Consider the following 27673-nt stretch of genomic DNA (forward strand, 5'->3'; position numbering starts at 1 on the left):
TATTTTCTGCATATGCATTGTTCTTTTGAAAGTCAAACCCACTGCTATTGTGCGTGGCCAAAGACCTCTATTTTTTGTGTCAGCTGACCATATAGCACCGGTTCCAATCCACGTGCCAATGCCATTTAGCTAAATCCAGGAGGTGCTATGGTCAGATGACATGGAAATAGGTATTTGGCCACACACACCAATGGTGGGTTTGGCCTTCGGAAGAACAATGCATAGGATTAAATTTCCTACGTGCAATTAACATTATCTAAATGTTTTTAGAATACGCCATGGTGGTCATGTTCTTGTGTTCTCTAATAGGGCTTTGCTCTCCATGTTTCTGATATTTTGCAGTTTATCAATTTATCTGATTCATGCTTTACTTATAGTAGCTAGATTTGAATGTATTTTTCTGGGATAGTCACCATGTGACGTGTCCTGCAGTAAGATGTTTTTATTTTCTTGCCAATTTGTATAACCTTTCTTGCTGAACGCAAATGAATAGTAAAAAATAAATGTAAAACAAACATCTTGTGTATTAAACATTTAATCATAATTTATTAATTTTTCATGTACAGTTATCTATTGCCATTCTCTCTTAAATATACAAAGTGCTACAGTACTATACTTCACTCATTTTGATGATCACCCCATGTGCAACCAATGCCATAACTTTAACTTATGTAAACGTAAATGTTCTCCATGTATCCAAGTGCTTAGAAAAGTTGTACACCCAAACCCAAACTGACCCCAGGCCTGAGGCACTTAGAATGATCAATTCTCTCAGGTCTACCTAAGGTTACAGATGGAGTTCCACAGGGTTTGGTCCTTGGGCCATTATTGTTCTGATATGCTCCATCCGGCCCATCAAAGTGCAAGAGATATTACTAATATGGTGATACCTAGACCTACACAACATGCCAAAGGGACAATTAGGAATTCATTAGGTATCAATTAGTTACAGTGACGCCAGAATGGTCAACTAGTCCAGGACCAGCTGGGGGTTTTGAGCTGTGAGGGAACGGTAGACTCTGGCTGAGATTTCAGGTCCGATGCGTCTCTCCTTCCCTCCAGTCTTCACTAGTAGGCCTGCCAACAGCCCCCTCTTCTCTTCCTCAGACTCTAAGCAACTGTAGGCCTGAAGGTACAACATTAAACAAGTAAACTATCAGACCTGTGTCAAATATAGATTGACATACAGTATAAAAGTGTGTATTTAATCTATGCAGTTTGTTGAAATCATGTCAGTGATGTGGCCATGTCATACGCCAAACAAATTTCAACCTGACCACAAAGAAAACCCATAACTTCTGGTCATCTACTGTACCAACCTCCTATATATATTTTTTTGCCCTTATATGCAATGAAAGTCAACCCATTATATAAGAGTCATATAAATGATTGGTAACGCTAAACAAAGCCTGCAGGTATAGGTCATTGTGGTACATTTATAATGAATTGTAGGACTTAACGTAAGCATTTATGACCACCACACAATGTCTTAATGTATGTCATAATGATCCTGACTAAACAGACACGTAGATCGACTCCTACCTGCAGTAGTATCTGTGGTGAGGGGTAGGCTGTGGTCAAAGTGGAGGCCACTGCGGGGCTGACCCTGTTGAGCTGTGTGATCTGCCTGCTCCACACCTCGCCCAGCCCTGCCCCATCCCGCTCCACACGCACCCCACTGGCCCATGAGCCATCCACACAGAATGGCAACTCGCACCGCTCCGTCAGCAGTCTGCAGTGGCGTGGACAGGCGTGACCATAGTTTAAAGATTGTGCTCTACAGCAATGGACTGCTCACCAAGCCTCATCAACCCCGGACAGCTACAGGGTTTGCAGGATTAAGTTTCAGCCTAGCTCAAACACACATTAGAATCTAAATCATGAAGTCGATCGGTATCTCAGGTTTGGTACTGCTGGGCAGGAGAAAAAGCCTGCATGCTTTGTAGTTTCCCACTGTATCCAGCACAAAAGTTGGTTACCAGACTTAGTGTTTAATCACAGTAAAGAAAGTAAGCTAGCGGTGCTCAAAGCCTATCCTCATGGCATGGCAGTAAATTAATTCCAACTGATAAGATTCCTAAGTTGAATAATTCTTAATGATGTGGAATATTAAGAGTTCACTGGGTTCATACTTGTAGGGCCGTTTGGACAGGGCCTTGGTGACGGCACACACGTGGTCTGTGACATCCTGCCAGCTGTCTAGGAACACCACAGTAATGTTCCGGTACAGTTGCAGAAAAACCAATACCTGAGGACAGATGAAGACAAGTTAGGAAAACCATCGCGCTCCATGACACGATGGGTAGGAACCGTTCGAGGAGCTTAGTTCAAAAAGCAGCTTAAAATGGTTCATTTTTGCACTACACTGGAAATGGAAAAACCAGCCGCTGCAGATGTATGTATTGAGGAGAGAAGAGAGATTGTATAGTATATCAGAAAGAGACCTTACCTCCTCAATGTCCAGATCCTCCATTCCCAACTGAGATCTTTGGCTCAACTCATGTACATCCCATGTCCCAGTCCTGGTGACAGACCAACATATACATCCAGCCTCTTCTCATACAGGGTGTCTCAAAGGACCAAGGTTCAGAGACACATTCTTAAAACAGATCTTATACTAACCAGCTATTTGCGTTGGATCCCATCACTAAAACAGTAACCACCATCTTGGCATCTCGGTTGAGGCACTCTGACAAAAGCTTGAAGAAAGACTCCACTTCCGATTCCTCCCCATTGCCATGCAGTGTCTGGGTGAACAGAAAAATATGAACGTTCGCTTTGCACACTGGTGGAGACACCAGGGAATTTGTTGAGGTTTAAAGGGCTCTCACCTGTTTGACTGAGACCACCATGCCCATGAAGTCAGTCAGACCCAACACCAGCAGAACCTGCTCCTCCTCCAGTGGTCCACTGCTGTCTTTCTCCTGACAACACCAAGACATTATCTAGTTAACCTGAGGGGCCGAGAGGGTCATGCAGTGGGGACCGACACAACAAGCCCAGTGTTGTGGCGCTAGCATTGTCTGTGGTGATGGTACGTTACCGGCGGAAGATCTCTGGTCCAAGTGATGCTGTGAGGGAGCTGCTGTGTCTCAATGCTACTCCTCCACTCAACTGCAGACAGAGTTCCCAGCAACACATCCGATCCATCATCCTGCAGTAGAGCTGGGGAGTGGAAACACACATTAAAAATGTCCACCATAGTTGTGTTGGTGGTCCTCTGATGTCACATCTTATTTACAGTGTGCCTTTGACACGGAGGAGGCTGGTGGGAGGAGCTATAGGAGGACAGGCTCATTGTAATGGCTGGAATTACATACATGGATCGGTATCAAACATATGGAAACCACGTTTGACTCAATTCCACTCGTTCCATTCCAGCCGTTACAATGACCTGTCCTCCTATAGTGCCGCCCACCAGCCGCCTCTGCTTCAACACCATCTGAACCCCTTCCATCTACATTCACAAAGAACCAATTACCTGGATCAATACAGACAGTCAGACACTTCAAACAGTTCTCAGGTCTGAGGCTCTTTTGACGCTCTGCAGCTTCTTTTCTCCTCTGTTGATCTTCTCGTCTCTCCTTTTTCTCTTCAGCCCTCACCCTCTTGAGTTTCTCTCTGGCCTCCTTCCTCTCCTCAACTCTCTGTCTGTCTGTCTGTATCTCCTCTTTTGTTCGGCGTTTTTTCCCCGGACTTGCGGTACCGGACCTAGCGGGTCGTGGAGCCACCAATGTGTCACTTGGTTCGGTTATGGCTGTTGACTTGCAATCTGTGTTGTAGTCTTTGTTGCCCTGTTCGAGACTGTCAGTAGGACTATTGGCCGTCGCTGTTTCATTGTTATCGTCACCCTGATCGGTAAATGCAACGCATTTGATTGAAGGTTTAGTTTCAGCATCGCTTTCGCCCTCAGATTCAGATATCTCCCATGTTTTGGCTCTTTTCAATACAGACATATTTCTACCCAAGACAAAATAATGGAATGCCTTTTCATAACGGAATGCAATATTACACAAACCAAACCTAAGACAGCAGAATAAACCTAGCAATAACGGAATTACACCAGCCGCAGTTTGAACTTCACCGTTTTCAAACTGGTTATATTTATAATGCAGCTTCTGGCAACGATGTATCACCTTCTGGACGGAGTGATACGAGGGACAAACATCAAATCGTTCTTCGTAATTCAATGCCCTCATTTGTAGTCAGCCGTAATATCTCAAATCATGATGGCCAACTGACTGTCAGTCAGAGGAGGCTGGTGGGCAGAGCTACAGGAGAACGGACTCATTGTAACGGCTAGAATGGAATAATGGAAGGGTTGGAGTCAAACATGTGTTTTCCATATGTTTGATGTATTTGATACCATTTATTTATTCCATCCTAACCATTACAATGAACCCGTCCTCCTATAGCTCTTCCAACCAGCCTCCTCTGCTGTCAGTATTTAACATTCTATTTCTAATGGTTAATCCTACAGCTATACTGCACGTGTGTGTAGGTGTGCGTGTGCGAGACCTGAACCATCATTGGATTAGAATTCTTTAAATGGAACAGCAGATGGTGGACAGGCTGGCAGAGACACGTCAACTGTCATGATCCTTGCCTTAGCTTGTACAGAACAGTACACTTGAGGCATGTTGTTCATAGACCAACTGTCTCTCACAGGTATTTCCTGATTGGATTGTATGAATGATGTCTCAAAACCACATCTCTCTCACACACACACACTGTATAAATAGCATTATAAACTGGGTGGTTCGAGCCCTGAATGCTGATTGGCTGAAAGTCGTGTTATATCAGACCGTCTACCACAGGTATGACAAAACATTTATTTGTACTGCTCTAATTACTTTGGTTACCAGTTTATAATAGCAATAAAGCACTTCGGGTGTTTGTGGTATATCCTCCTGAAAAGTGTTTGGGTTGAAAAAAAACATGTTACCAAGATGTTTTATTATTGTTATTTATCTGTAAGTGCAAAATTGCCCTCTGTAGTGGTCATTAGGAAGTAAATATGAAAAGATTTACATTACAGTAGGTGAAAAACATAGTTGTGGCATCCGGGTGTCCACTACAGAGGACATTTCTTGATAAGCTCTACTTTTGCCTATTATTTAATGTGAACAAATTATTACACAGTTCTGATAACTCACTTAACTATTCCTGAGCTATTCACTTTCTAGAAACAATTTGAATATCAAACTTACAAAAATTATAATGAATAATTACACACACATTTTTTAAAGAATGTGATATCATTGAAAAGCCCAGAATGTCCTCTCAGAAGGACAACAGGACTTAATACAGTGGCTTGTATGACCTCGGCGTTAATGGACCAAGAACTGATGTCCACTAGGCACTCTGCGTTGCGTCATGCTAAGAACAGCCCTTGGTCGTGGTATATTAGCCATATATCACACCTCCGCGGGCCTTATTGCTTAAATACAACATTATAATAACACAAAACTATATAACCTCTTGATTGGGCATTATTGCTTAAATACAACATTAGAATAACACAATTATAAAACCCCCAAACTTGGGAACTTGGGCATCTTTCTAGAGCTCCGACTTTCCGATCTGAAATTCACCGACGCCATGATTTTACCTCGTATTTTTCCGAGTTCCCAGTTGTTTTGAACGCGGCATAAGATACTATCCCTACTTATTTGACAGGAGCTGGGGAACCAATCCAGACGAGGAACTGTGTCAGCAAGGAAGTGACGATGGCGCACGAGGGCAGTGGAAGTTCTTGCCATTACACCTCGAGCCCTTGCGAGCGTTCAGCGACTTGTAAAGCATCCGTGTATTCGAAAAGTGTCTCATAATCTATCCATATACTTTAAAGAGCGCGCAATCGGCGTAGTTGCAGCTTGGAATACGGCGATTTATTGAATAACCGTTCGGTTCTCCCGACCGACATAAACAGAAAACAAATGGGTATTTACGTTTAGGCTACTTTAGTATTGTGGACCTCGTTTTAGCTTACTATGGCGCAGCCGGCAGAGAAAGGTATGGGGCCCAAGGTATTCTGTTAAATGTTTTTATGTGGATAAAGAGAGATCATCAAATTCAGAGATCCATTGCCAAGAAACCCCTCTTGAATTGTGCAAGATCACAAATTATTCTTGTAATTGCTTAGTTGGCAAACTTGGCTCACTGCAAACTCCACAAATGTCTACTGTTTATATTTATTATGGTTATTTATAACATTTAATTAGTTATTGAATATTCACTATGTTGGCCAAATCTATAAAGTGCAGTGGTCGTGTTGTTGGTCCAATAGCTCACACGTTGTACAAGCTTTTGTTTCCAGCCCAGCATTAACTCAAATGATTCAACAAATTAACTGCTCATCAAAACCCTCATTAACTGACTGAAGTGTGATAGTGCTGGGCTGGAACAAAAGCCTACACACCCTGTAGGTTTCCAGGACCAGGGTTGCTGACCACTGGCATTTAGCAGCAACGTTTTGTGACATGGCTGTTAGTCACATGTCATGCATCACACTGTCTCCTCACAGCATACTACCGCTTTCTGGTATTGTTCTTCAACTGTCTGCTCACGTTTGGCTCCTACTTCTGCTTCGACATCCCTAGTGTCCTCCAGGACCAGTTCCAAGGGGTGAGTCGCAGGAGTAGCCTATATAGGCCTTTACACAATGAGAGTAAAGTAGCCTTGTCACTCACACTGAATGCACTCATTTCACCACAGAGCTTAACTAATAATTCTACACATTGACCCTAATTAATTACACGCTTTGTGATGGAATCATGAATTACACCGCGTCTAACGCACGAGGCAGAATCGGGTTGATAACAAATGTTCATTTTCCCCCTGCACAAAGAATTTGACGTGTGCCAATACAACAGTGATCAATGGGACAGTGGACTGTGTGGAGGGACTGGGGATGACGCCTCAGGAGTATAATCTGCTCTATGCCATCTATGCCTGGACGTAAGTGTAAACAACCCCTATATATTCATGAAATGATTAACTATAGGCCCTCTATCTAACTCTTTTCTCTCTGTCAACAGTAATGCAGTGGTGGTTATAATGGCTGGGTTCCTTATTGACAAACTAGGCAACCGCTGTAAGTTGATATTGCCTACTCTACTGCACTAAACTGAGATTCAAAACTCGGACATTTTGAATCATTGAACTCATGTTGATTGATATACTGGATCAACCCATGTTTTTATTCTCTGGTGTATGGTGCGGAATGTTCTGTTGGTTCTCCTAATGCTCTCTCTGTCTCTGTCTCTCTGTGTGTAGTTGGTGTCTTCCTCTTCTCCTTCCTGTGTGTGCTGGGGTCAGCCATCTTTGCTCTGGGTTCTCACTTCAAAGGAACAGCCTACCTGCTCCCTCTCATGCTCACCGGCCGTTTGCTGTTTGGCTCTGGCAATGGATCACTCACCAGTAAGGCCACCTTTAATATCTGATTCACACGATAGGCTGTCCTGGTTACGCATCCACCATAGTTTCTGGAACCGTGCTGGAAAGAACAATGTGAAAAGAAAATGTACGACCCAGGCCAAGCACAGTACGGAATGAGGCAATATAGTACTACGGGCCGAGTTCCAATACTTTCAAAGTCATCCTTCCTGCATTTGAGAACTAAGCACCCTATCCCTCCCCCTCAGTTGTCCAGAACCGGATTACAGCGTTCTGGTTCCGGGGGAAGGAGCTGGCCCTGGCGTTTGGCCTGACCCTGGCCTTCTCCCGCCTGGGCTCCGTCCTCAACTTCTTCCTCACCCAGAGGTTCCAGGCCCAGTACGGCATGCAGTGGACCCTATGGGGAGGTAGGACATACAGCGGCTGCCCTATATTTTACGGCACATAAAGGACCTGGTATTTATGTCGAAATTACATGATAAAACGGTAATGGCACAATAATAACCTATGAGACTTTGATTCCTAAGGATCCATTCAAACAGGCAACGCAAGGCAGTTTTTGGTATAAAGTATTTGGAAATTGTGTTGAAATGGGTACGAGAGAGTACCCATTGATACCACAATTTCTTAGTAAATACTAGTGGAAACAGTAGTACTACTGGAATACCAGGTAAATATACTAGTGGGAAAAGTACAGTAAATGAAAAGTACTCAAATATAACTATAATAAAGCAGTAAAGCCAGAAGAGGCTGTGATCAATCCTGAATTGTTCACAGCTAAGGTGTGTGTGTGTGTGTGCGCGCGCAGGTGCCTTCCTGTGTGTGCTGGGCTTCATGTCTGCCATCACGGTCAGTGCCCTGGACAAGGTGGGCATGAAGCAGCTGGGACTGGATGGGGCCATTCAGGAAGAGTCACGCAAAGTGGTGAGTTGAATGGGCTTGGGTGGTATTCATAAGACGCCAAACGGGAAGAAAACAGACTGAAACAGGGAGGGACTACCTGAACTTGTCCAATAAGAAATGCTAAAGATATCCTTCGGGGTTGCAAAACATTTAAAAACATTTTCCATTGTATGCTCAAATGAATTTTACAATCCTGTTGACTTGCCTTTGTACCTATTGACAGGATAGATATGTCTATGTATCTGTGTAGAGGTTTCAGGATGTGAAGCTGCTCTCTCTCAGATACTGGCTGTTGGTTCTCACCATCATGTTCTTCTACAACGGCATCTTTCCCTTCATAGCTGACGCCAGGTATTGATTTACATATGCACACACACACACACACAGGCATGCACACACACAGCCTACATTTTCATACTTTACTCTCAGAGACTAGGGTTGCAAAATTCCAGTAACTTTCCTAAAATTCCCAGTTTTTTCCAGAAATCCTGGTTGGACTATTCTGGATCTTATTCCTTCCTGACTCCAGGAATCTTTCAACCGGGACATCTGGACAACCTGAGATTTTTGGGAAAGTTAGCAGCATTTTGCAACCCTATAACTCCCACAGTTGAATATTTAAACAGTATGTGATTCCTCTCGTCTCCCTTTCCAGTAAGTTCATACAAGACAAGTACAGTGACTACAGCCAGAAAGAGGCAGCCTACATCGCTGGTGCAGTATATGACAGCTCCCTAGTCCTCTCTGCCACTGTTGGAATTCTCATCGTAAGCCACCATTACTATACCTTATGCTGCGTACAACAGCTGTATTATGGCAACCTTACCTGAACCAGTGAGAACCTCATTCATAAATCCTGCTTTCTGGTATCTGAGGTAGTCACAACAACCGTCAAATTCTAAACTGTGACAAAGTGCTTTTCAGTAATTAGCTTAGACCCTAAACAGCAAGCAGAAGTTAGAAGCAGCACAGTGGCCAGGAAAAACTAACCTTTGACCACCAGATCTGATGTACTGTATATATCTGACTCTCTCTCATTGGTGTGCCTGTGTCTCTGTTGTTGTAATTGTTGACACTTGTGTGTTTGTGTTGCAGGACAACGTGGGGTTGCGTGGGGTCTTTGCTCTGGCCTGTGCTGTCCTCACGCTGCCTGTCTTTGGCCTCCTGGCCTTCACTTTCGTCCCCCCTCTGGTATCCACCATTTGGCTGGGGGTCACCTACTCCTTCGCTGCTGTGAGTAGCCCTATCAAAGAGTTAAATTGAATATTGTAATGTACTGTCCGGTGTGGCTCAGTTGGTTGAGTATTGTGCTTGCGACGGCAGGATTGTGGGTTCGATTCCCACAGGGGGACTGGTATGAAAATGTTTAAACTCACTACTGTAAGTCTCTCTGGATAAGAGTGTCTGCTAAATGACTAAAATGTAAATATATACATGTGTGAGCCCTATACTTTCACTATACTAAGCCTGCTCTCAAGTAGCTCTGTAACCCATTGCAGATTCCACCTATTTTTGTACACTTCAGCTAGTATCCTTCTGATTTAGGGTAAACACCCTGGGAAGATCTCAGTTGCATACTCCTCGCGTCCTCTCTCCTCGTCTCTGTCTCAAAACCCATTGGAGGAGAAGGTCAGTGGGAAGGGACCTCTGGCTTTCTTATTCAATGGGAATTTGGGAAGGAGACGAGGAGAGGGGACGGGAGGAGTATGCAATTGATCTTCCCCTGTTCTGTTCGGTAGTGTGTAAAACTGCTCTTTCGAGTGCACATTTACTGTTAAGTTGCATATTGTATACAGGTTGGAGAGGATTCACATACAGTAGGTGACTCAATTGGTCTATTGGCAGTCCCCATTGAAGAGTAGGAAAGGGATTGTCTTGTGCATTTTCATTGAAGCACATTGAAAATACACTTGCAATGACACACGTGCTCTTTCTTAGATGTATGTGTGTTGTTTTTCAGGCAAGCATGTGGCCCTCTATTCCCCTGGTGGTCCCTCAGGCAACTCTGGGGACAGCTATGGGTCTTGCCACCTCAGTACAGATGGTAGGAATTGGCATATCCAACCTTGTCGTTGGCCAGATCTTGGGAACCAAGTCAAGGTAGAGCTCACTGCAGCACAATGATGATGTGATGGCAACAAATTGCCGTGTTCTTTTCTTCTTCTTCTTTTCGGTTTAGTGTTATGGCATGTCTGTATGTAAACTGTGCGTGTCTCCTGTGCGGGTAGTGACGCTAAGATCCCACTGTGGCGCTGGCAACAGATGATGATCTTCATGTTGGCCAACACCATCGCCTGCATCGTCACCTCTGTGGTGCTCAACATCGTGGACCACCGCCAGGTCAGACCAGACTCACTTTCTTTCTGTCTCCCTCCTCCATTTCCCGTTTCACTGCCACGACACGTGTCCGTTCTATAATGAAACTCGACCCGTCTAAAATAATGTGTTCCGATTGCCCGAAGTAACTCTAGCACTTGAAATCAGCTCATTGAGCTGAAATGGTTTGCTTTCATGTCAAATGATTAGATACCTAGAGCAACATCAACTGTTTGTGTGTGTGTGTGTCACCTCTGAGGAGATCCTTTAGTCAATGTAACAGTGAAGTTCTATAATTTTCTACATTTGTTATATTGTGTTACATCAGTAAATCTTCTCTTGTCTTGTATCCTCAGGGTGGGATTCTGAATAAGACAACCAAGAGATCTGGCTCCCCGGCCCCCAGCGGACCTTCAGACAGAGAACCTCTCGTGGAGGGAGAGGAGGGGCAGAATGAGGAAGGGGCTGTTCGCTCTCCCTCCAACAGTTCCTAATCACCTCACTCTTCTCTTAGAAGAGTCTGCCTCCAGATAGTTGAACTGAAATTTGTATACAATCAGATGGAATTGTTTTCTTTCTCTATCTATATCTCTTGAGCCTTTTTGGGGGGATTTTTTTAACAGGATTTGTCAAGGGAAAACACCTCAGGACTCTGCCTATAATCTGAAAATGGAGGTGGTCGGATTCCCTCCCCTCATGGTTCACTAATCTTGTAGATTATACTACACTTATCAGACAGACACTAAATATTGCCTTTTTTTAAACCATGGTTTGTGTCAACGGAGCCTTTGCCCAAGTACAAGGCTCATGTTATTGAGTGCTACGGCAACAAACTGTGAACAGTATTGAAGTCAGCAAAATCATGTCTTCACACTAAAACAATCGGAAGCTAACTAATGCATGTTTTTGGTTTTGGTCCTTATTTCAGTAATCCAAAAGTTCTCCTTTTATAAGGTTAAACATGTAAGTTGGTTACTAATTTAACCACTATTAATAATGAGTCAACAATAACCTGTTGTATAACTGTTTATATAATTGTTTCAGTGATATTTCTGCATATGTTTCTGTGATGCCAATAATGACATCTTTTAATTTCAGATGGCAACAACATCGCTTCGGTTTACATGAGCTCTCTTTTTTAATGTTTTTTTAATATGATTGTGACGTTTGGTGTTAGCAGTGGTCCAAAATGCTCAAGTTGATGTAACATGCAGCAATTTGTTCTGGCAATTACTGCCTTTTTAGTCAAACACACTATTGAAATTAGTGCGTTTGAGCTGCTTTTACTACAGGTTTCAGTCAATAATGACTATGCATGCAGCGGTTCAAGGTTCGCCAGTGTGAACCTTCTATAAGGGAATGGGACTGATTTGCTTTATACTGACAAGCTAGCACAAATAAAAAGGTGTTGCTACAGTAACGACTGGTGTTGTTGTCATAGCTGTATTTTCGCAAATTTCAAAGGCTTTTTGTACAACTGGCTGACGAAAAGAAACATTCAGCTGTTGCATAGTGGTTTCTGTCATTTACTGTACACCAAATTAGCACATCTCGCATAATGATTAGTGGAAGAACAATAAAACTATTCTAGTAGGCCTTCAGCAGATTAACTGAGGGTTATATGATGGCATTAAAGATGTTGACACCAGACATTTAAATCACATATGCGACCGTTCAAAAGTTTGGGGTCACTTAAATGTCCTTGTTTTATTTTTTTGTCCATTTAAAATAACGTCAAATTGATCAGAATTACAGTGTAGACATTGTTATTGTTGTAAATGGTTATCGTAGCTGGAAACGGCAGATTTTTTATGGAATGTCTACATAGGTGTACTGAGGCCCATTATCAGCAACCATCACTCCTGTGTTCCAATGGCACATTGTGTTAGCTAATCCAAGTTTATCATTTTAAAAGGCTAATTGATCATTAGAAAATCGTTTTGCAATTATGTTAGCACAGCTGAAAAGTGTTCTGATTAAAGAAGCAATACAACTGGCCTTCTTTAGACTAGTTGAGTATCTGGAGCATCAGCATTTGTGGGTTCGATTACAGGCTCAAAATGGCAAGAAACAAAGACTTTCTTCTGAAACTCGTCAGTCTATTCTTGTTCTGAGAAATGAAGGCTATGCCATGTGAGAAATTGACAAGAAACTGAATATGGTTGCTGATACTGGGCCTCTGTACGCCTGTGTAGATATTCCATTCAAAATCAGCCATTTCCAGCTACAAGTCATTTACAACATTAACAATGTCTACACTGTATTTCTGATCAATTTGATGTTATTTTAATGGACAAAATGTTTTGCTTTTCTTCAAAAAACAAGGACAGTTCTAAGTGATCCCAAACTTTTGAACGGTAGTGTACATTTAAAATTAATTAAGAAAATAAATGATCAATTTACGGTGTACAGTAGTTATTCTCTGTATAGCCTACCATGCTGGAGCAGTCTCAAGCATTGGCCAGGGAGCCAGAGGAACATGATGCTGAACGTAACCTTGATGGACATGCTGAAGGAGGACTACACAGTGGTCCAGGTGGTGTCTGACCACAGCGCACACAGAGATGAACTGCAGGCCTGCATCTGGACCAAAGAGCATCACATCTAAGTACATACATTTATATACATATATTATTATTTTTTTTTGGGGGGGGGGGTAGTTTGCATCAGAGTTTGGGGTTATTATGGTATATATGAGGTGTGTTGGGACATTTGTTGGTAGTTTACATGACCTGTTTTTACAAAACCACTGACTTTTCAGCTATTATTGAGAGTTTCCACTTTTCTACCTACACAGGACATGGCCAATGCCATGTAGCAGACTCAGGGAGTGCTCAAGGAGCTAGAGGAGCAGAAACAGCACAACACAACCACGGAGGACACCCTGGCTGAATACACTAGGAAAATAGAGAACCTGAACCATCAGTGAAAGGCTGAGAAGGATCTGTCTACAGCAGAGGAGCAGATCTCCAAAGAGAAGCTAAACTCTTCTAAGCTCCAAGTGGCACTGACGGATCCGTGAGGGGAAAAAGTTCTCAATATGTTGCCCAGGGCAATGTAGATAGCTCTACCAGCCAGGCCACTGCTAGTGAAAATCCCTGGGCAGACCTCTACTCTGTGGTACTGGCTGAAGACCACAGCGCACTCTGTGGGCAGATAACAGATGCTGCACCTGCAGACACAGCGATGTTCTGCAGCAGCGAGATTCAGACACCAGTGTGTATTATTGTTAATTGTGTCATTTAACCTATATCTATACTGGTTTGTCTCATTAAGATAAACATATATTTTATAACAGGGATCTTATGTTTGGCTGGGAATGGTTCTCTATGTTGTGTGAACACAAACTCAATGGTTCACTGTCACTATCAGGTTAGAGTCACAGTTGTTCTGTGGAGTGTAAAGTGCGTTTATATTTTAGGTCCAAGCAGACGAGTTCCTCATGACACTGTCATTGACCATCATAACTGTCATCGACCATCAGCAGAAGAAGCTGGATGGAGCACTTGCTGAAGCTCTCGTTGAGGGTCTCTCCACCAACCAGGGATGCTCAGAAGTCATACAGCAGTCAAAAGGAGGTCAGGTGCAAAGATAGTTGACAGCCAAATTACATTTGACCAATCACAATCAATGATTTCATGTTCCATGACCAATAATACACTATTGTATTTTCTCAATTGTTATGTTGTAGTTGGGTAATTTTAGTGACCTGGTAGAATGCACTGACCAAACACATGGAGGCGCTGTCTGGGAAAGTGGAGCATCTCCGCAAAGCCAAACAGAGGGAGAACCTCAAAATGGGGTACTTTCTTTTTTTAACTAGGCAGGTCAGTTAAGAGCAAATTCTTATTTACAATGACGACCTATCAAGGAACAGTGGGTTTACTGCTTTGTTCAAGGGCAGAATTATAGATTTTTACCTTGTCCGCTTGGGGATTCTATCCAGCAACCTTTCGGTTACTGGCTCAACGCTCTAACCACTAGGCTACCTTCCTTCAGTGCTGGTAAAGTCACTAAAAATGCTTTTCTAAGCTATTGTCACTTGAAAATATGACAATGTTAAAGATAATTTGTTTAAGCAGATGTTGGCAGGAGAAGGTCTCAGGTGGACACAGTGTGCTTTCCAGAGGTCATACCTAGAGCTGTTAACGATGAAAATGTATTCAAACAATGCACTATACATTTCTCAATAAAGATGAATTCCATAGAATTAGAATATAATTACATCTATATGATGAATAATACCATGTATTCTCAAGCTCCTTTTGATTGTGATACACTTTTATTTAACTCATTTAATACCACAGGAGGGCGTTACATAGCTACATATGATTGCACATTCCAGGTAAATTCAGTCTTAATTGATTCAAAGTGGAATACAGTGCCTGCTTTCATTTAATTCCCAACTCAGAAAATGTAGGGTAATGTGTAATATCCAATTGACAATTTCCTGCTACAGAACACTGTTAAAAAAAACACAATACTACAAACTTAGAATACTCCAACTGAAGCCAAAGACCTTGAGAGCCCACCTATCTTGATCGGTGTTGTTCCATAAAATTGGCAAGTGTTCCTAATATTTTCTATTGGACACACATCAATTGTAGTCTTAGTAGTGGGCGTGTTTCTTTTTCTCATTGGTACGTATTGCTGACAGTCAACAGTTCATTCGTTTTCAGCACCTCCTCTTCTCTCCGCTGACTGGCTCCTGGTGACTTTGCTAGAGAGTGCGTTTACAGTTTTCAGCGCAAGCTACGTTTCTATGTTGCTACCACGACCACAGACCAAAATGCGTTGGACATGGCTACAAACTACAATTCCTGACGAAAGTTGGATAATTTTGATCATGGAGAATCAATTTGAGGGAAACAACAAGCGTTAGTCACATGGATATAGCTGCAATGCATTCCGTTGGCTACTTATTTGAGAAATAGGAAAAACTGCAACTCCTGTTGTGGTGTTTATGGAGGCTCACGGGACCATTTCAGTGAGCGAGAGGACCGGCGAAATGTCACCTGTGTAGTAGTGTTGTATACCCTGTAGTAAAGTATTTACCAAGACGAGAGTGCGGAGTACAAAAGCCTGGATCCCCATATTCTGCGTCGTTGTCAATTTATAAATTGGCCTGTTCAAATGTGAGCAAAAAAGTTATCACGACAGCAGCTGCGCTGTGGGAGGTACCTCGCGAGCAACAAGATGATAAGATCATTGATATTACCTAATCCTTTATCCCGTTTAGTAAGCATTAGTCGATCATAATGAGCTTGTAGGTATCAAAGTAATAGGTGGACGTCGCTGTGGTTTCAAAGCACCTTCAATTATGTGCTGGACTAGCTTCTTTATCTAACTAGGCTACTAAGACATTCAGACAGTTTTTCATGAAGTAGTTTTCAGAATTTTGAATGAACTCTCATATCGTGTTGTGGAATTTGGAATGACTTTGTCATTGCCGCACACACCTTGGACCAACGTTTAGAGCTCCAACGCTATTGACTGCAACCCACTCGGGATAGTAGGCTACACAGGAAGAATTGCGCAGTTTCAGGTTTTTGTTTGTGTAGTCTTTACGCTTTCAATTGGCACCCATCTAAGCTCAGCTGGGTATTTCAACCATGTCCTCGAAAGACAATCCATGTCGGAAATTCCAAGCCAACATTTTCAACAAAAGTAAATGCCAGAATTGCTTTAAACCAAGAGAATCTCATTTATTGACCGACGAAGATTTAAATCAGGTAAGCAAGTGTTGCCATATGTTTCACAGTCATGGGGTCATGCTCATTGGCGTAGCGCAGCTCCCGCTAGGCGTGGGGGGCCACAAGCTTTGGGGGTACTCACGGAGGTCGGCCCCCCCCAGATAGCATATGAACACGTCAGAAGCCATGAACAAACAATTTAGAAAAACAGGAAATTGGCTTTAAAGCTGCAACATTTTCTCATAGCAAAATCTGTAGAATCACAGGAAATTAGTTCAGGGATTCTTGAAAGTCGGGACGATCCGTGTCCAGCAGGAAAACTATTTTCATACTAGCAAAAAATATTGTTTTATTCTGCCTTAATTTACCTTTAGCAGAATTTTACAAGGGAATATATTTGACTTTTTTTGAAAGTACTTGAAATATTATTGAATATTACAGCCTGGTCTCAGACTAGACTAACTACAGTAAATGTAAATTCGGGACACATTAGTACATGTTACCTTTGGTATGGTTACTTAAGGAATAAACGAAAGTAGGGTTGCGAGTTCGAAACTCATCACTGACAACATTTTAGCAACTTTAACTACTTAACTTTTTTGCTACTTTGCACGTTAGCTAACCCTAACCTCAACCCTTTAACCTAAATCCTAAACGTAACCCTATCCCCTAAACTCTAGCCTAGCTAATGTTAGCCACCTAGCTAGAATTCGTAACATACGGTGCCTTCGGAAAGAATTCAGACTGCTTGACCTGTTCCACATTTTGTTACATCCTTATTCTAAAATTGATTTAAATAGGTTCTCTCAATCTAAACACAATACCCCATAATGATGAGGTTTAGAAAGTTTTGCAAATGTAATAAACTGAAATCACATTGACATAAGTATTCAGACCTTTTACTCAGTACTTTGTTGAAGCACCTTTGGCATCGATTACGGCCTCGAGTCTCCTTTGGTATGACGCTACAAGCTTGGCACACCTGTATTTGGGGATTTTCTCACATTCTTCTCAAGCTTTGTCAGGTTGCATGGGGAGCATTGCTGCACAGCGATTTTCAGGTCTCTCCAGAGATGTTCGATTGGGTTCAAGTCCGGGCTCTGGCTGGGCCACATTCAGAAACTTGTCCCAAAGCCACTCTTGGCTGTGTTCTTAGGGTCGTTGTCCTGTTGGAAGGTGAACCCTTGCCCCAGTCTGAGGGCCTGAGCTCTCTGGAGCAGGTTTTCATCAAGGATCTCTCTGTACTTTGCTCCATTCATCTTTGCCTCGATCCCGACTAATCTCCCAGTCCCTGCCACTGAAAAACATCCCCACAGCATGATGCTGCCACCATGCTTCACTGTAGGGATGGTGCCTGGTTTCCTCCAAATGTGACGCTTGGCATTCGGGCCAAAGAGTTCAATTTTGGTTTCATCAGACCAGAGAATCTTGTTTCTCATGGTCTGAGAGTCTTTAGGTGCCTTTTGGCAAACTCCAAGCAGGCAGTCATGTGCCTTTTACTGAGGAGTGGCTTCCAACTGGCCACTACCATAAAGGCCTGATTGGTGGAGTGCTGCAGATATGATGGTCCTTCTGGAATGTTCTCCCATCTCCACAGTGGAACTCTAGAGCTCTGTCAGTGACCATCAGGTTCTTGGTCACCTCCCTGACCAAGGCCATTCTCCGATTGCTTAGTTTGGCCGGGCGGCCAGCTCTAGGAAGAGTCTTGGTGGTTTCAAACATCTTCCATTTCAGAATGATGGAGGCCGCTGTGTTCTTGTGGACCTTCAATGCTGCAGAAATTTGTTGGTACCCATCCCCAGATCTATGCCTCAACTCAATCCTATCTCGAAGAGTTCTATGGACAATTCCTTCAACCTCATGGCTTGGTTTTTGCTCTGACATGCACTGTTAACTGTGGGACCCTATATATAGACAGGTGTGTGCCTTTCCACATGTTCAATCAATTTAATTTACCGCAGGTGGACTCCAATCAAGTAGAAAAAGCTCAAGGATGATCATTGGAAACAGGATGCACCTGAGCTCAATTTCGAGTCTCAGACCAAAGGGTCTGAATACTTACGTAAATAAGGTGTTTATGATTTTGATTGGCAATTGGACATTTCAGCAAAGTTCCAGTTTCCCAATACAGAAAGTGTACATTGTGCAGTAGAGTTTCCTGTGAGTTAGCCATCTGTCAAATAGGCATAGTACAAAGGTTTAGGTTAATTGGATGTAATTAGTTGTTAGCCCCAGGGTATAGGCTATCATCCTAATACTAATCTGTGCACGAATTAGCTCCCTGACATGAAAGAGCACAATGCATGAAATGGCACTGACAGTTTTTAAAGAAGTCAACGAGGAGATGCATGCAGGATACATTTTGTTAGGCTTGTCAAACACATTGTGGTTGAATGAAAAGCGTATTGAATCAAATCACATGTATTTATAAAGCCCTTTTTACATCAGCAGATGTCACAAAGTGCTATACAGAAACCCAGCCTAAAACCCCAAACAGCAAGCAATGCAGATGTAGAAACCCCAACTTAGTACTTTTCCTATGGTGAGAATAGAATCATTGCTTACCTTGCACATTTTACATTGTTGCCATCACCTTGACATAAGAGAGCTGGCTAAGGATGGCCTTGGTATAGAATTAAGTTGTTATATTGGTGAGAAGAGCCTGCTCTTTAACAGGGGAGACACCCAAAAAGCCATATAATTTTGATCAGAAGACTACAGGAATAGCTGCGCAGTGACAGTGCTGATTTTCCTCCACCCTGTACACCATTCGTTCTAGACATGTGAGAGGTTGTTAGGTAAAATCTAGATATTAGCCTTACAGCATGTATAGCCATGGCTTTTGGTAAGCTCTTAGAAGCAGGTGGTCCTGACTCAACACTGAAACACGTCATTATGACTAAATATGTGATTGACTCGCACAAGTTGCATCCACACACACACACACACACACACACACACACACACACACACACACACACACTCTCACTCTGTCCAGGTCTGCTTGACTTTAGGAGTAGTTTGTCTCTTTTGACTGGACATACACCTTCAACTGTACACAGCACCACATCTATTCCACGATATTGACACTAGAGACGGACACCTTTAGCTAGACACAACATTACATCTATTCCATGATATTCACAACCGACTGTCCTCCTTGCATGGATGAAAATAGCTCTGTGGCTGACTCTTACCTAGTGGAATTCCTGACCCAAAAGGCTATCAAAAGACCTCATTGTGCTACTAACTTGCAAACTCTAGTCTCGTTAGTCAGGCGTCTCATCATCATCAACACCAAAGGCCCAGCACACATTACATACGAGATACTTTGTCTCTGTAAATCTCATTCCAAACATATTATCAGCAAGAGCTTTGGTCATTCCTTTAGTATTTAACCCCCCCCCTCCCACTCATCCCATCTAGCCCACATTCTCTCAGTGCGGTATTACATAGTCATTACGATGGGGGGGGGGGGGGGGGGGGGGGGGCTGTGAGATGAACGCACCACAAATGACTGCGTTTAACCATTGAAGGGTAAAGGCTGACCTAAATCCGTCTTGCCCGTCCCTTCTCAGGGGGATTCAGCATAGGCCCCCCGTCTGGTCATGTGAAGAGAGATTGCTCTTTTTCTCTCTCTAAAGCACTGCTCTCTCTTTTTCTCTTGTTTTTACCTCTTCTCATTTTCTAGGGGCAGGGGGGTAACATTCTGTAACATTTCTACATTGTCTTCTTTCATCTGTAATATAGTCAGATATCGGCTTAATCGGAATGAACAGACATTATCCCAGAAATGCCACTATGGATTCCCTGCTCAGCCCCAAGATGGTGACTTTGTCAATATTTTAAGCATATAGACCACACACTTAAGTGGCTATCTGAACAGATGTTGTTAGTGTAAAGAGACTCATAAGTTCCTTTTTGAATGCTTGACCTGTACTATACAGGTAACTGCCAAAATAATGGAAACACTTGAGTAAGTGAGGGATGCAAAGTATATTGAAAGCTGGCACTTCCACACCAATGACTGTGTATATATAAATGGACAAAGCCATTGATCACGTGACACCATTCATTTGACATTTTTTACCCTTTTTTTGTGATATCCAATTGGTAGTTACAGTCTTGTCCCATCGCTGCAACTCCCGTACGGACTCGGGAGAGGCGAAGGTCGAGAGCCATGCATCCTCCGGAACACAACCCTGCCACGCTGCACTGCTTCTTGACACACACTTTTATTTGTACCCCTTTTTCGTGATAATGTAAAAAGTACAGGTGGCCATTTGATTATTTGTTCAGCTGTCTTATAGTTTGGGGGTAGAAGCTGTTAAGGAGCCTTTTGGACCTAGACTTGGCGCTCCGGTAGCACTTGCTGTGTGGTAGCAGAGAGAACAGTCTATGACTGGAGTCTTTGGCAATTTTTTGGGCCTTCCTCTGACACTGCCTAGTATAAATGTCCTGGATGGCAGGAAGCTTGGACCCAGTGATGTATTGGGCCATACACACTACCCTCTGTAGCGCCTTACGGTCAGATACCGAGAAGTTGCCATACCAGGCGGTGATGCAACCGTTCAGGATGCTCTCAATATGCAAGCTGTAAAACATTTTGAGGATCTGGGGACCAATGCCAAATCTTTTCAGTCTCCCGAGGGGGAAAAGGTGTTGTGCCCTCTTCACGACTGTCTTGGTGTGCTTGGACCATGATAGTTTGTTGGTGATGTGGACACCAAGGAACTTGAAACTCTGGAACCGCTCCACTACAGCCACGTCGATGTTAATGGGGGCCTGTTCGGCCCTCCTTTTCCTGTAGTCCACGATCATCTCCTTTGTCTTGCTCACATTGAGGGAGAGGTTGTTGTCCTGGCACCACACTGCCAGGTCTCTGACCTCCTCCCTATAGGCTGTCTCGTCATTGTCAGTGATCAGGCCTACCACTGTTGTGTCGTCAGCAAACTTAATGATGGAGTTGGAGTCGTGCTTGGCCACGCAGTCGTGGGTGAACAGGGAGTACAGAAGGGGACTGAGCACGCACCTCTGAGGAGCCCCGGTGTTGAGGATCAGCGTGGCAGATGTAGTTGCCTACCCTTACCACCTGGGGGGGGGGGGGGTGACAGGAAGTCCAGGATCCAGTTGCAGAGGGAGGTGTTTAGTCCCAGGGTCCTTAGCTCCGTGATGAGCTTTGTGGGCGCTATGGTGTTGAACACTGAGCTTCTTCTGTGTGATTTTTATTTTGTATAATCTGTTCAAGGACATACATCTGGTGTATTAGAAGCAATTATTGGTACCATGATTGTCTTCAATGTTGTTTTTACACAAAGATTGACCATGAAGATTGAAAACTATAAAACATATTCTGTCACCAGATCTCAACCCAATTGAGCACTTATGGGAGAATAGAGCGGTGCCTGCGACATTGTTTGATACCACCATCAACAAAACACCAAATTATGGAATTTCTCGTGGGAGAATGTTGTCGCATCCCTCCAATAGAGTTCCAGACACGTGTAGAATCTATGCTAAGGTGCATTGAAGCTGTTCTGGCTCATGGTGGTCCAACCCTATATTAAGAGAGTTTATGTGGGTGTTTCCTTTAATTTGGCAGTTACCTGTAGCTATCACTGTTTTGACATTATCTTGCCTTTCATCGCGCCAAGCAGAGAAACACCCAACATTGTAATCAAAGATAAAGGAGCTTTACATTGGATTAGAAATAACATTTAGCGGGGGGAACTTTTGACCTTGATCAGAGTATATTAAAGTGGGACATTTAGCTCTCTCGTTGTCACACTCAACTCTGTCCCCTTTTTATACTTTTCCATAGCGACATGATGGATTTATGGAGTTATAACTGAGCACTTTCCATAAGCCAATTTGATTGTTTAGGGTTAATGGGAGTAGGTAAGCATAAATCCTTTTAAACATGCTCAACAAAACTCCAGCAATGGCTATATACACAGCGAGACCAATCCAATCCCTTCAGATCAAGTTGGAGCTCAACAGGCTTTAGTAGTGTTGTTGCGTACATAGCCAAAATCTGTTTTCACTAGGCTAACTGCTGCCTGTGTACGAGTTAACTGCATTTTTTTTTTTAACGCAGTGAATGAGAATCCTGAGTCTTTTTTTGTGTGAAGAGAACAGATTTTTGTCACACCGCTTCTCCCTTCCTCCTCTGCTTCGCTCCTCACTTTCTTGCCCGCCCACTTAGGGGGATCACAGGGAAAATCACGTGTTAGAAGCTATTTCCCCCTTTAAAAAAAAAAAAAAAGGCAGTACTGGTGCTCTGGAATGCAGCCAGTTAGTGTGTGCAGCCTGAACACCGCTCACACAGCTGGTCCAAACAGCCAGTGTGCAACTTGTACACAATCTATTGAAACAGACAGCCAGTGTGTAGTCAGATTATTCTGGGATATACTTGAGTAATCATCCAGGGCTCGTAATCACGGCCGAATACCAACCAGGCCCCTGTCCTCCAGGGGGCCCACATTTGATTTTGTTAGTCATTCTCACTCGTATCATATTATGATGGCATAGGTAATTACAAAATGTGTAGAATTTGTGTATTTAAAAAAAATGTATTATTATTATTTTTTTTTACAAAGGTGAGGGAGTGCCAAGATGGAGGTGCTTCAAAACCCCTTGTCAGTCATTTAGTGTGTGTGTGTGTGTGTGTGTGTGTGTGTATATTTATCTAATTGGCTGTGATGGTCATGGAATTTTGGATGATGGTTATTGGTCAGCTAAATGACTCCGGTCACCATAATAACCGAATAGCAAAAAAAACATATCTTTTTTTTTTTTTTTTAGATACACATTTTCTCCCCTCTGCTCCTTACTGCATGTGCTGCTGCAGGGAATGGGGGTCTTGGCTAAGCAACCGAAGACTCTCATTTGCTACAACGTCTTGCTTGTTTCAGCAAGGAGCGGCAGTTTCGTGACGTAGAGTCCATGTTGCAGCAGAAACGGACTCAACCGCACAAAGGCCCGGCCGTCCCGTCTTCAGTCAGCTGTTTTGTTCCACAAAAAAATTAAATGTATATATTTTACGGTTATGACGGTTATTTTATAGTGGTGTTCATCCACAACCATCGGTTATACGGTAATTACGCCAGCCCTAATGTATGTATGTATGTATGTGTGTGTGTGTGTGTGTGTGTGTGTATATATACAAAAGTATGTGGACACCCCTTCAAGTTAGTGTGTTCGGCTAGTTCAGCCACATGCGTTGCTGACAGGTGTATAAAATCGAGCACCCGGCCATGCAATCTCCATAGACAAACATTGGCAGTAGAATGGCCTTACTTGAAGAGCTCAGTGACTTTCAACGTGGCACCCGTCATGGGATGCCACCTTTCCAACAAGTCAGTTTTTAAAAATGTCTGCCCTGCCAGAGCTGCCCCGGTCAACTGTAAGTGGTGTTATTGTGAAGTGACAATATCTAGGAGCAACATGGCTCAGCCGCGAAGTGGTAAGCCACACATGCTCACGGAACGGGACCGCTGAGTGCTGAAGCGCGTAGCACTTAAAAATAGTCTGCCCTCGGGTTGCAGCACTCCCCACCGAGTTCCAAACTGCCTCTGGTAGCAACGTCAGCACAAGGACTGTTCATCGGGAGCTTCATGAAATGGGCTTCCCTGGCCGAGCAGCCAAGCATTGATTGGAGTGGTGTAAAGCTCGCCGCCTTTGGAATCTGAAGCAGTGGAAATGCGTTCTCTGGAGTGACGAATCACGCTTCACCCTCTGGCAGTCTGATGAACGAATCTGGGTTTAACGGATGCCAGGAGAACACTACCTGCCCCAATAGTGCCAACTGTAAAGTTTGGTGGAGGAGGAATAATGGTCTGTGGCTGTTTTTCATGGTTCGTGCTAGGCCCCTTAGTTCCAGTGAATGGAAATCTTAACGCTACAGCATACATTGACATTCTGTGCTTCCAACTTTGTGGCAACAGTTTGGGGAAGGCCCTTTCCTATTTCAGCATGACAATGCCCCTGTGCACAAAGCGAGGTCCATACAGAAATGTTTTGTTGATCGGTGTGGGAGATCTTGACTGGCCTGCACAGAGCCCTGACCTCAACCCAAGCGAACACTTGGTATGAATTGGAACGCTCACTATGAGCCAGGCCTAATGGACCAACATCAGTGCCCAACCTCACTAATGCTCTTGTGGCTGAATGGAAGCAAGTACCCGCAGCATTGTTCCAACATCTAGTGGAAAGCCTTCCCAGAAGATTGTAGCCTGTTATAGCAGCAAAGAGGGCACCAACTCCATATTAATGCCCATGATTTTGGAATGAGGTGTTTGACAAGCAGGTGTCCACATACTTTTGGTCATGTAGTGTACATTGGTAATAAACAGCTGTAACGCAAGGCTATTTCAATGTTGTTATGCGGTCTGACATTACTCTTACTGGAGGCTCCGCAAGAGTCCCTAGATAAGAGCATCTGCTTGGTGAGTCTTAGTAAATCATTATCTCGCCAATTAATTATTTTGTTAATGCTTTCTTTAATCCATCTTAATTTTTTTTCTTTCCCATTAGGCAAAACCTATATATGGAGGATGGCTGCTCCTGGCTCCAGAAGGAACCAATTTTGGCAATCCCTTGCACAGATCTCGGGTAAGTTAGTTAACCTCTGGTTGGTTTTGACAAATATATTCTAACCCAGTTGTAACCTTGTTGTCAAGTGCGTTCATTTGAGATTTCAAAATGTATTGTAGATAAGTCCTTCTAGATTCCGGTCACTCAATCATTTGGTACTGTTATGCAGAAGAAGAAAGTTCACACTTTGTCAAAGCACAGGCCTACAGCAATTGATTTTTATGTCACCTCTAAAGTTACGAGTTCACATTAAGCTATTCTTGCGACGTCGGTCTTTGTAGTCTTGTCTCTGTTCTGCCACAAACAAACAGAAATGAATAAAACTGGGGTTGAGGTTTGCAGAAAGTTAACAATTGGTAGCTTAGCAGATGACAATAACTGCAATAGTCTTGAATCGGGATGTTTTGACTCGCCTACACGTCTTGTATGAGCTTGACCAAGTTACCTCTTTAAGGCTACCCTAGACTGAGGTTTGGAGCCAGAGTGTGACCATTTAGTCACAATTTGCCACCCTTTTGACTTGGCTGTGCGAGTAAGAACACAGTGAGTGGGCAGCTCCCTGTGGGTGGCATGGTGCGCCTTCTAAAAAAGAATCCCCCGACCAGCTCTTTCTCAGGGGCTAATGAGCATAATATTGACTCCGTCTCTCTGCTGCCGGTGCCCTGGGGTAGTTTGTAAGACTTGCTTTCCGTGTTCGCTCCGATATGATGTTGGAGCGTCCTAAAAGAGGAGGATTGAGGGGGAGTGGGAAAAGTCCCGGTTCTCACAGCCCCTGATGGCTTCCATATGGAGGGAGAGCATCTCTGGAGCCATCGGCCTCAGCCCTGTCAACAGTTCCCACCTCGTGATATCACTCACAGGCACTTTTTTTTTCTCAGGAGTGTAAATAAACACACATGCTGAATTGGGGGTTGAAATGGTTGGCCCGTATGAAAGGTTGATGATGGATGTATGGATCCCTGTTAATTTCAAGTTGGCAGAGGACTCAACTGTAGGTACGGTCGGTCCCGTATTGGGTAGGGATGGGGGGGGAAAAATCGCTATTACAGTGCCGTTTTCTCTATTTTTGCATATTATGGACACTGAATGTTGTCAGCTCAACAAAAACATAATATTGCTACTTTTTAAAAATGTATTTAATTAACAAAGTTATGTACCTGTGTGGAAAAAGTAATTGCCACCTCACACTCAATAACTGGTTGTTCCACCTTTTTAACTGCAATGACTACATCCAAACACTTCCTGTAGTTGTTGATCAGTCTCTCACATCCCTGTGGAGGAATTTTGGCCCGCTCTTCCATGCAGAACTGGTTTAACTCGGTGACATTTGTGGGTTTTCGACTATGAACTGATCGTTTCAGGACCTGCCACAACATCTCAATCGGGTTTAGGTCTGCACTTTGACGAGGCCATTCCAGAACTTTTAAATGTGTTGTTTTTGAGCCATTCTGATGTAGCGTTGCTTGTGTGTTTTGGATCGTTGTCTTGTTTGCATGACCCAGCTGCGCTTCAGCTCACGGATGGATGTGCCTGACATTCTCTGATACAGAGCAGAATTCATGGTTCCTTCAATGATGGCAGGTCATCCAGGTCCTGAGGCAGCAAAGCATCCCCAAACCATCACACTACCACCACCATGCGGTTGTTACTGTGGAATGCGGTGTTTGGTTTTCACCAGTCCCGTTGTCCAAAAAGTTCCATTTTGACTAATCTGTTCATAGAATCTTCTTCCAAGAGGCTTCACAATCTTCCAGGTGCTTTTTTTGTTTGTTGTGGCAAACTTGAGTCGACTTTTTGTCAGACATGGGTCCCGTTATGCCCGGCGAAAGCCAAACCCTGCATTCAGTGGTCCCCTCTGAGCCTTATATTACAGTTTTAATGGCCTCTGAATTAGTATGATGTTCCTGTAACTCGGGCTTTGCTGAGGACGCCTATCGGCAGCCCTATTCGGGGGCCCCCGACGCCCCGTAGATCACAAAGCACTTCCCCATCTTTTATTGATGGATCTCGGCAGAAAACCGAGGCCAGAAACTTAAACACCCGGACAAAACTGGGCATTAAGAAAGGAGGGGTTGGTGATAAAGGGCTAATATAGAGTGTGGAAAACATATAGCCTACCATTTATCATATTCACTAAAAAGAGAAAGTCATTTAGCGCTAGTTTCGCCCTAAGGCTTCTTTGCATACTTTCTAATACCTGGAAGTCCACTGGTGCCTTCAAGGGGAAAAAGAGGGAAAGAGATGTAACAGCCTGGGTTAAAGGGATGATTTTTTTTTTTTGTCTTGTGATGATCCAATCTTCTCCTCAAACAAACATGGACTACCCTGGTTGTAGAATTTACACTTGGAGGACACTTTGGTGTTGGAGGGATTAGCTACAGTGCATAGAGTGTACGCTAGAACGCTGGATGTTTCTGTTTTGGCTGTGGCATGTTTTCATCAGATGCTTGCGGAGGTTCCTGTTAGCGCCAGGAATGTATCCTGGTGAACAGTGATCGCTCGGCGATCATGTCTCGGTGGTTGGCTTAAGTCAACCTCTCCTCTGTTACAGAGTTGAAGGCATTCTCTCTCTCTCACTTCGTTTCTCTCTCTCGGTCTCTCTATCGGTCTGTCTCTCTCTTTGTATTTAAGTGACACATATGTCCAGTATGCAGCACAACAGTCTGTCATTTTCAAATGTTGCCAAGCCAACACAGTGGATACCGAATGGTAAACTTTACCCGTGTGTGTGTGCGCGGCGCGTGTCTGCGTGTTGGGGTAATGGTGTT

At 43.5% G+C, this 27673-nt stretch overlaps 3 protein-coding genes across 4 annotated transcripts in view; 2 read left to right on the forward strand and 1 right to left on the reverse strand.

Moving 5' to 3' along the window:
• Positions 1 to 533: 533 nt before the first annotated feature.
• Positions 534 to 4131, reverse strand: LOC120045505 (probable crossover junction endonuclease EME2). Its single transcript, XM_038990402.1, has 8 exons — positions 3482 to 4131; positions 3044 to 3165; positions 2832 to 2924; positions 2623 to 2747; positions 2450 to 2522; positions 2133 to 2248; positions 1543 to 1732; positions 534 to 1126 (listed from the first exon to the last, which is right to left on the reverse strand). Exons 1-8 carry the CDS (start codon positions 3954 to 3956, stop codon positions 971 to 973), a joined length of 1350 nt encoding a protein of 449 aa, XP_038846330.1. The 5' UTR covers positions 3957 to 4131; the 3' UTR covers positions 534 to 970.
• Positions 4132 to 5821: 1690 nt separating this feature from the next.
• mfsd1l (major facilitator superfamily domain containing 1-like) lies at positions 5822 to 12037 on the forward strand. Its single transcript, XM_038991356.1, has 13 exons — positions 5822 to 6015; positions 6527 to 6627; positions 6851 to 6960; positions 7041 to 7096; positions 7279 to 7422; positions 7647 to 7805; positions 8207 to 8322; positions 8552 to 8652; positions 8957 to 9068; positions 9397 to 9534; positions 10262 to 10401; positions 10530 to 10641; positions 10974 to 12037. The coding sequence occupies exons 1-13, from the start codon at positions 5994 to 5996 to the stop codon at positions 11109 to 11111; spliced, it is 1449 nt and encodes a 482-aa protein (XP_038847284.1). The 5' UTR covers positions 5822 to 5993; the 3' UTR covers positions 11112 to 12037.
• A 3298-nt stretch (positions 12038 to 15335) lies between these two features.
• The window catches only part of si:ch73-103b11.2 (centrosome-associated protein CEP250), a 104603-nt gene continuing 92265 nt past the window's right edge, over positions 15336 to 27673 (forward strand). For both annotated transcript variants that reach the window (XM_038991357.1, XM_038991358.1), the window contains exons 1-2: positions 15336 to 16349; positions 24846 to 24923. In XM_038991357.1, the coding sequence (XP_038847285.1) occupies positions 16230 to 16349; positions 24846 to 24923 (198 nt within the window). In that variant the 5' untranslated portion in view covers positions 15336 to 16229. The remainder of the gene's footprint in view (positions 16350 to 24845; positions 24924 to 27673) is intronic.

This window comes from Salvelinus namaycush, chromosome 4 (assembly GCF_016432855.1).
Source record: "Salvelinus namaycush isolate Seneca chromosome 4, SaNama_1.0, whole genome shotgun sequence".
NCBI classification, from domain to species: domain Eukaryota; kingdom Metazoa; phylum Chordata; class Actinopteri; order Salmoniformes; family Salmonidae; genus Salvelinus; species Salvelinus namaycush.

Excerpts from the sequence above, each read along its gene's own strand:
- mfsd1l (XM_038991356.1), top strand. The coding sequence starts at position 5,994 with ATGGCGCAGCCGGCAGAGAAAG. Across the intron at positions 8,653-8,956 it reads CCCTTCATAGCTGACGCCAG|TAAGTTCATACAAGACAAGT; the intron begins GTATTGATTTAC and ends CTCCCTTTCCAG. Across the intron at positions 10,402-10,529 it reads ATCTTGGGAACCAAGTCAAG|TGACGCTAAGATCCCACTGT; the intron begins GTAGAGCTCACT and ends CTGTGCGGGTAG.
- LOC120045505 (XM_038990402.1), bottom strand. The coding sequence starts at position 3,956 with ATGTCTGTATTGAAAAGAGCCAAAACATGGGAGATATCTGAATCTGAG. Across the intron at positions 2,249-2,449 it reads AGGATCTGGACATTGAGGAG|GTATTGGTTTTTCTGCAACT; the intron begins GTAAGGTCTCTT and ends ATCTGTCCTCAG. Across the intron at positions 1,733-2,132 it reads CTGTCCAAACGGCCCTACAA|ACTGCTGACGGAGCGGTGCG; the intron begins GTATGAACCCAG and ends ACGCCACTGCAG.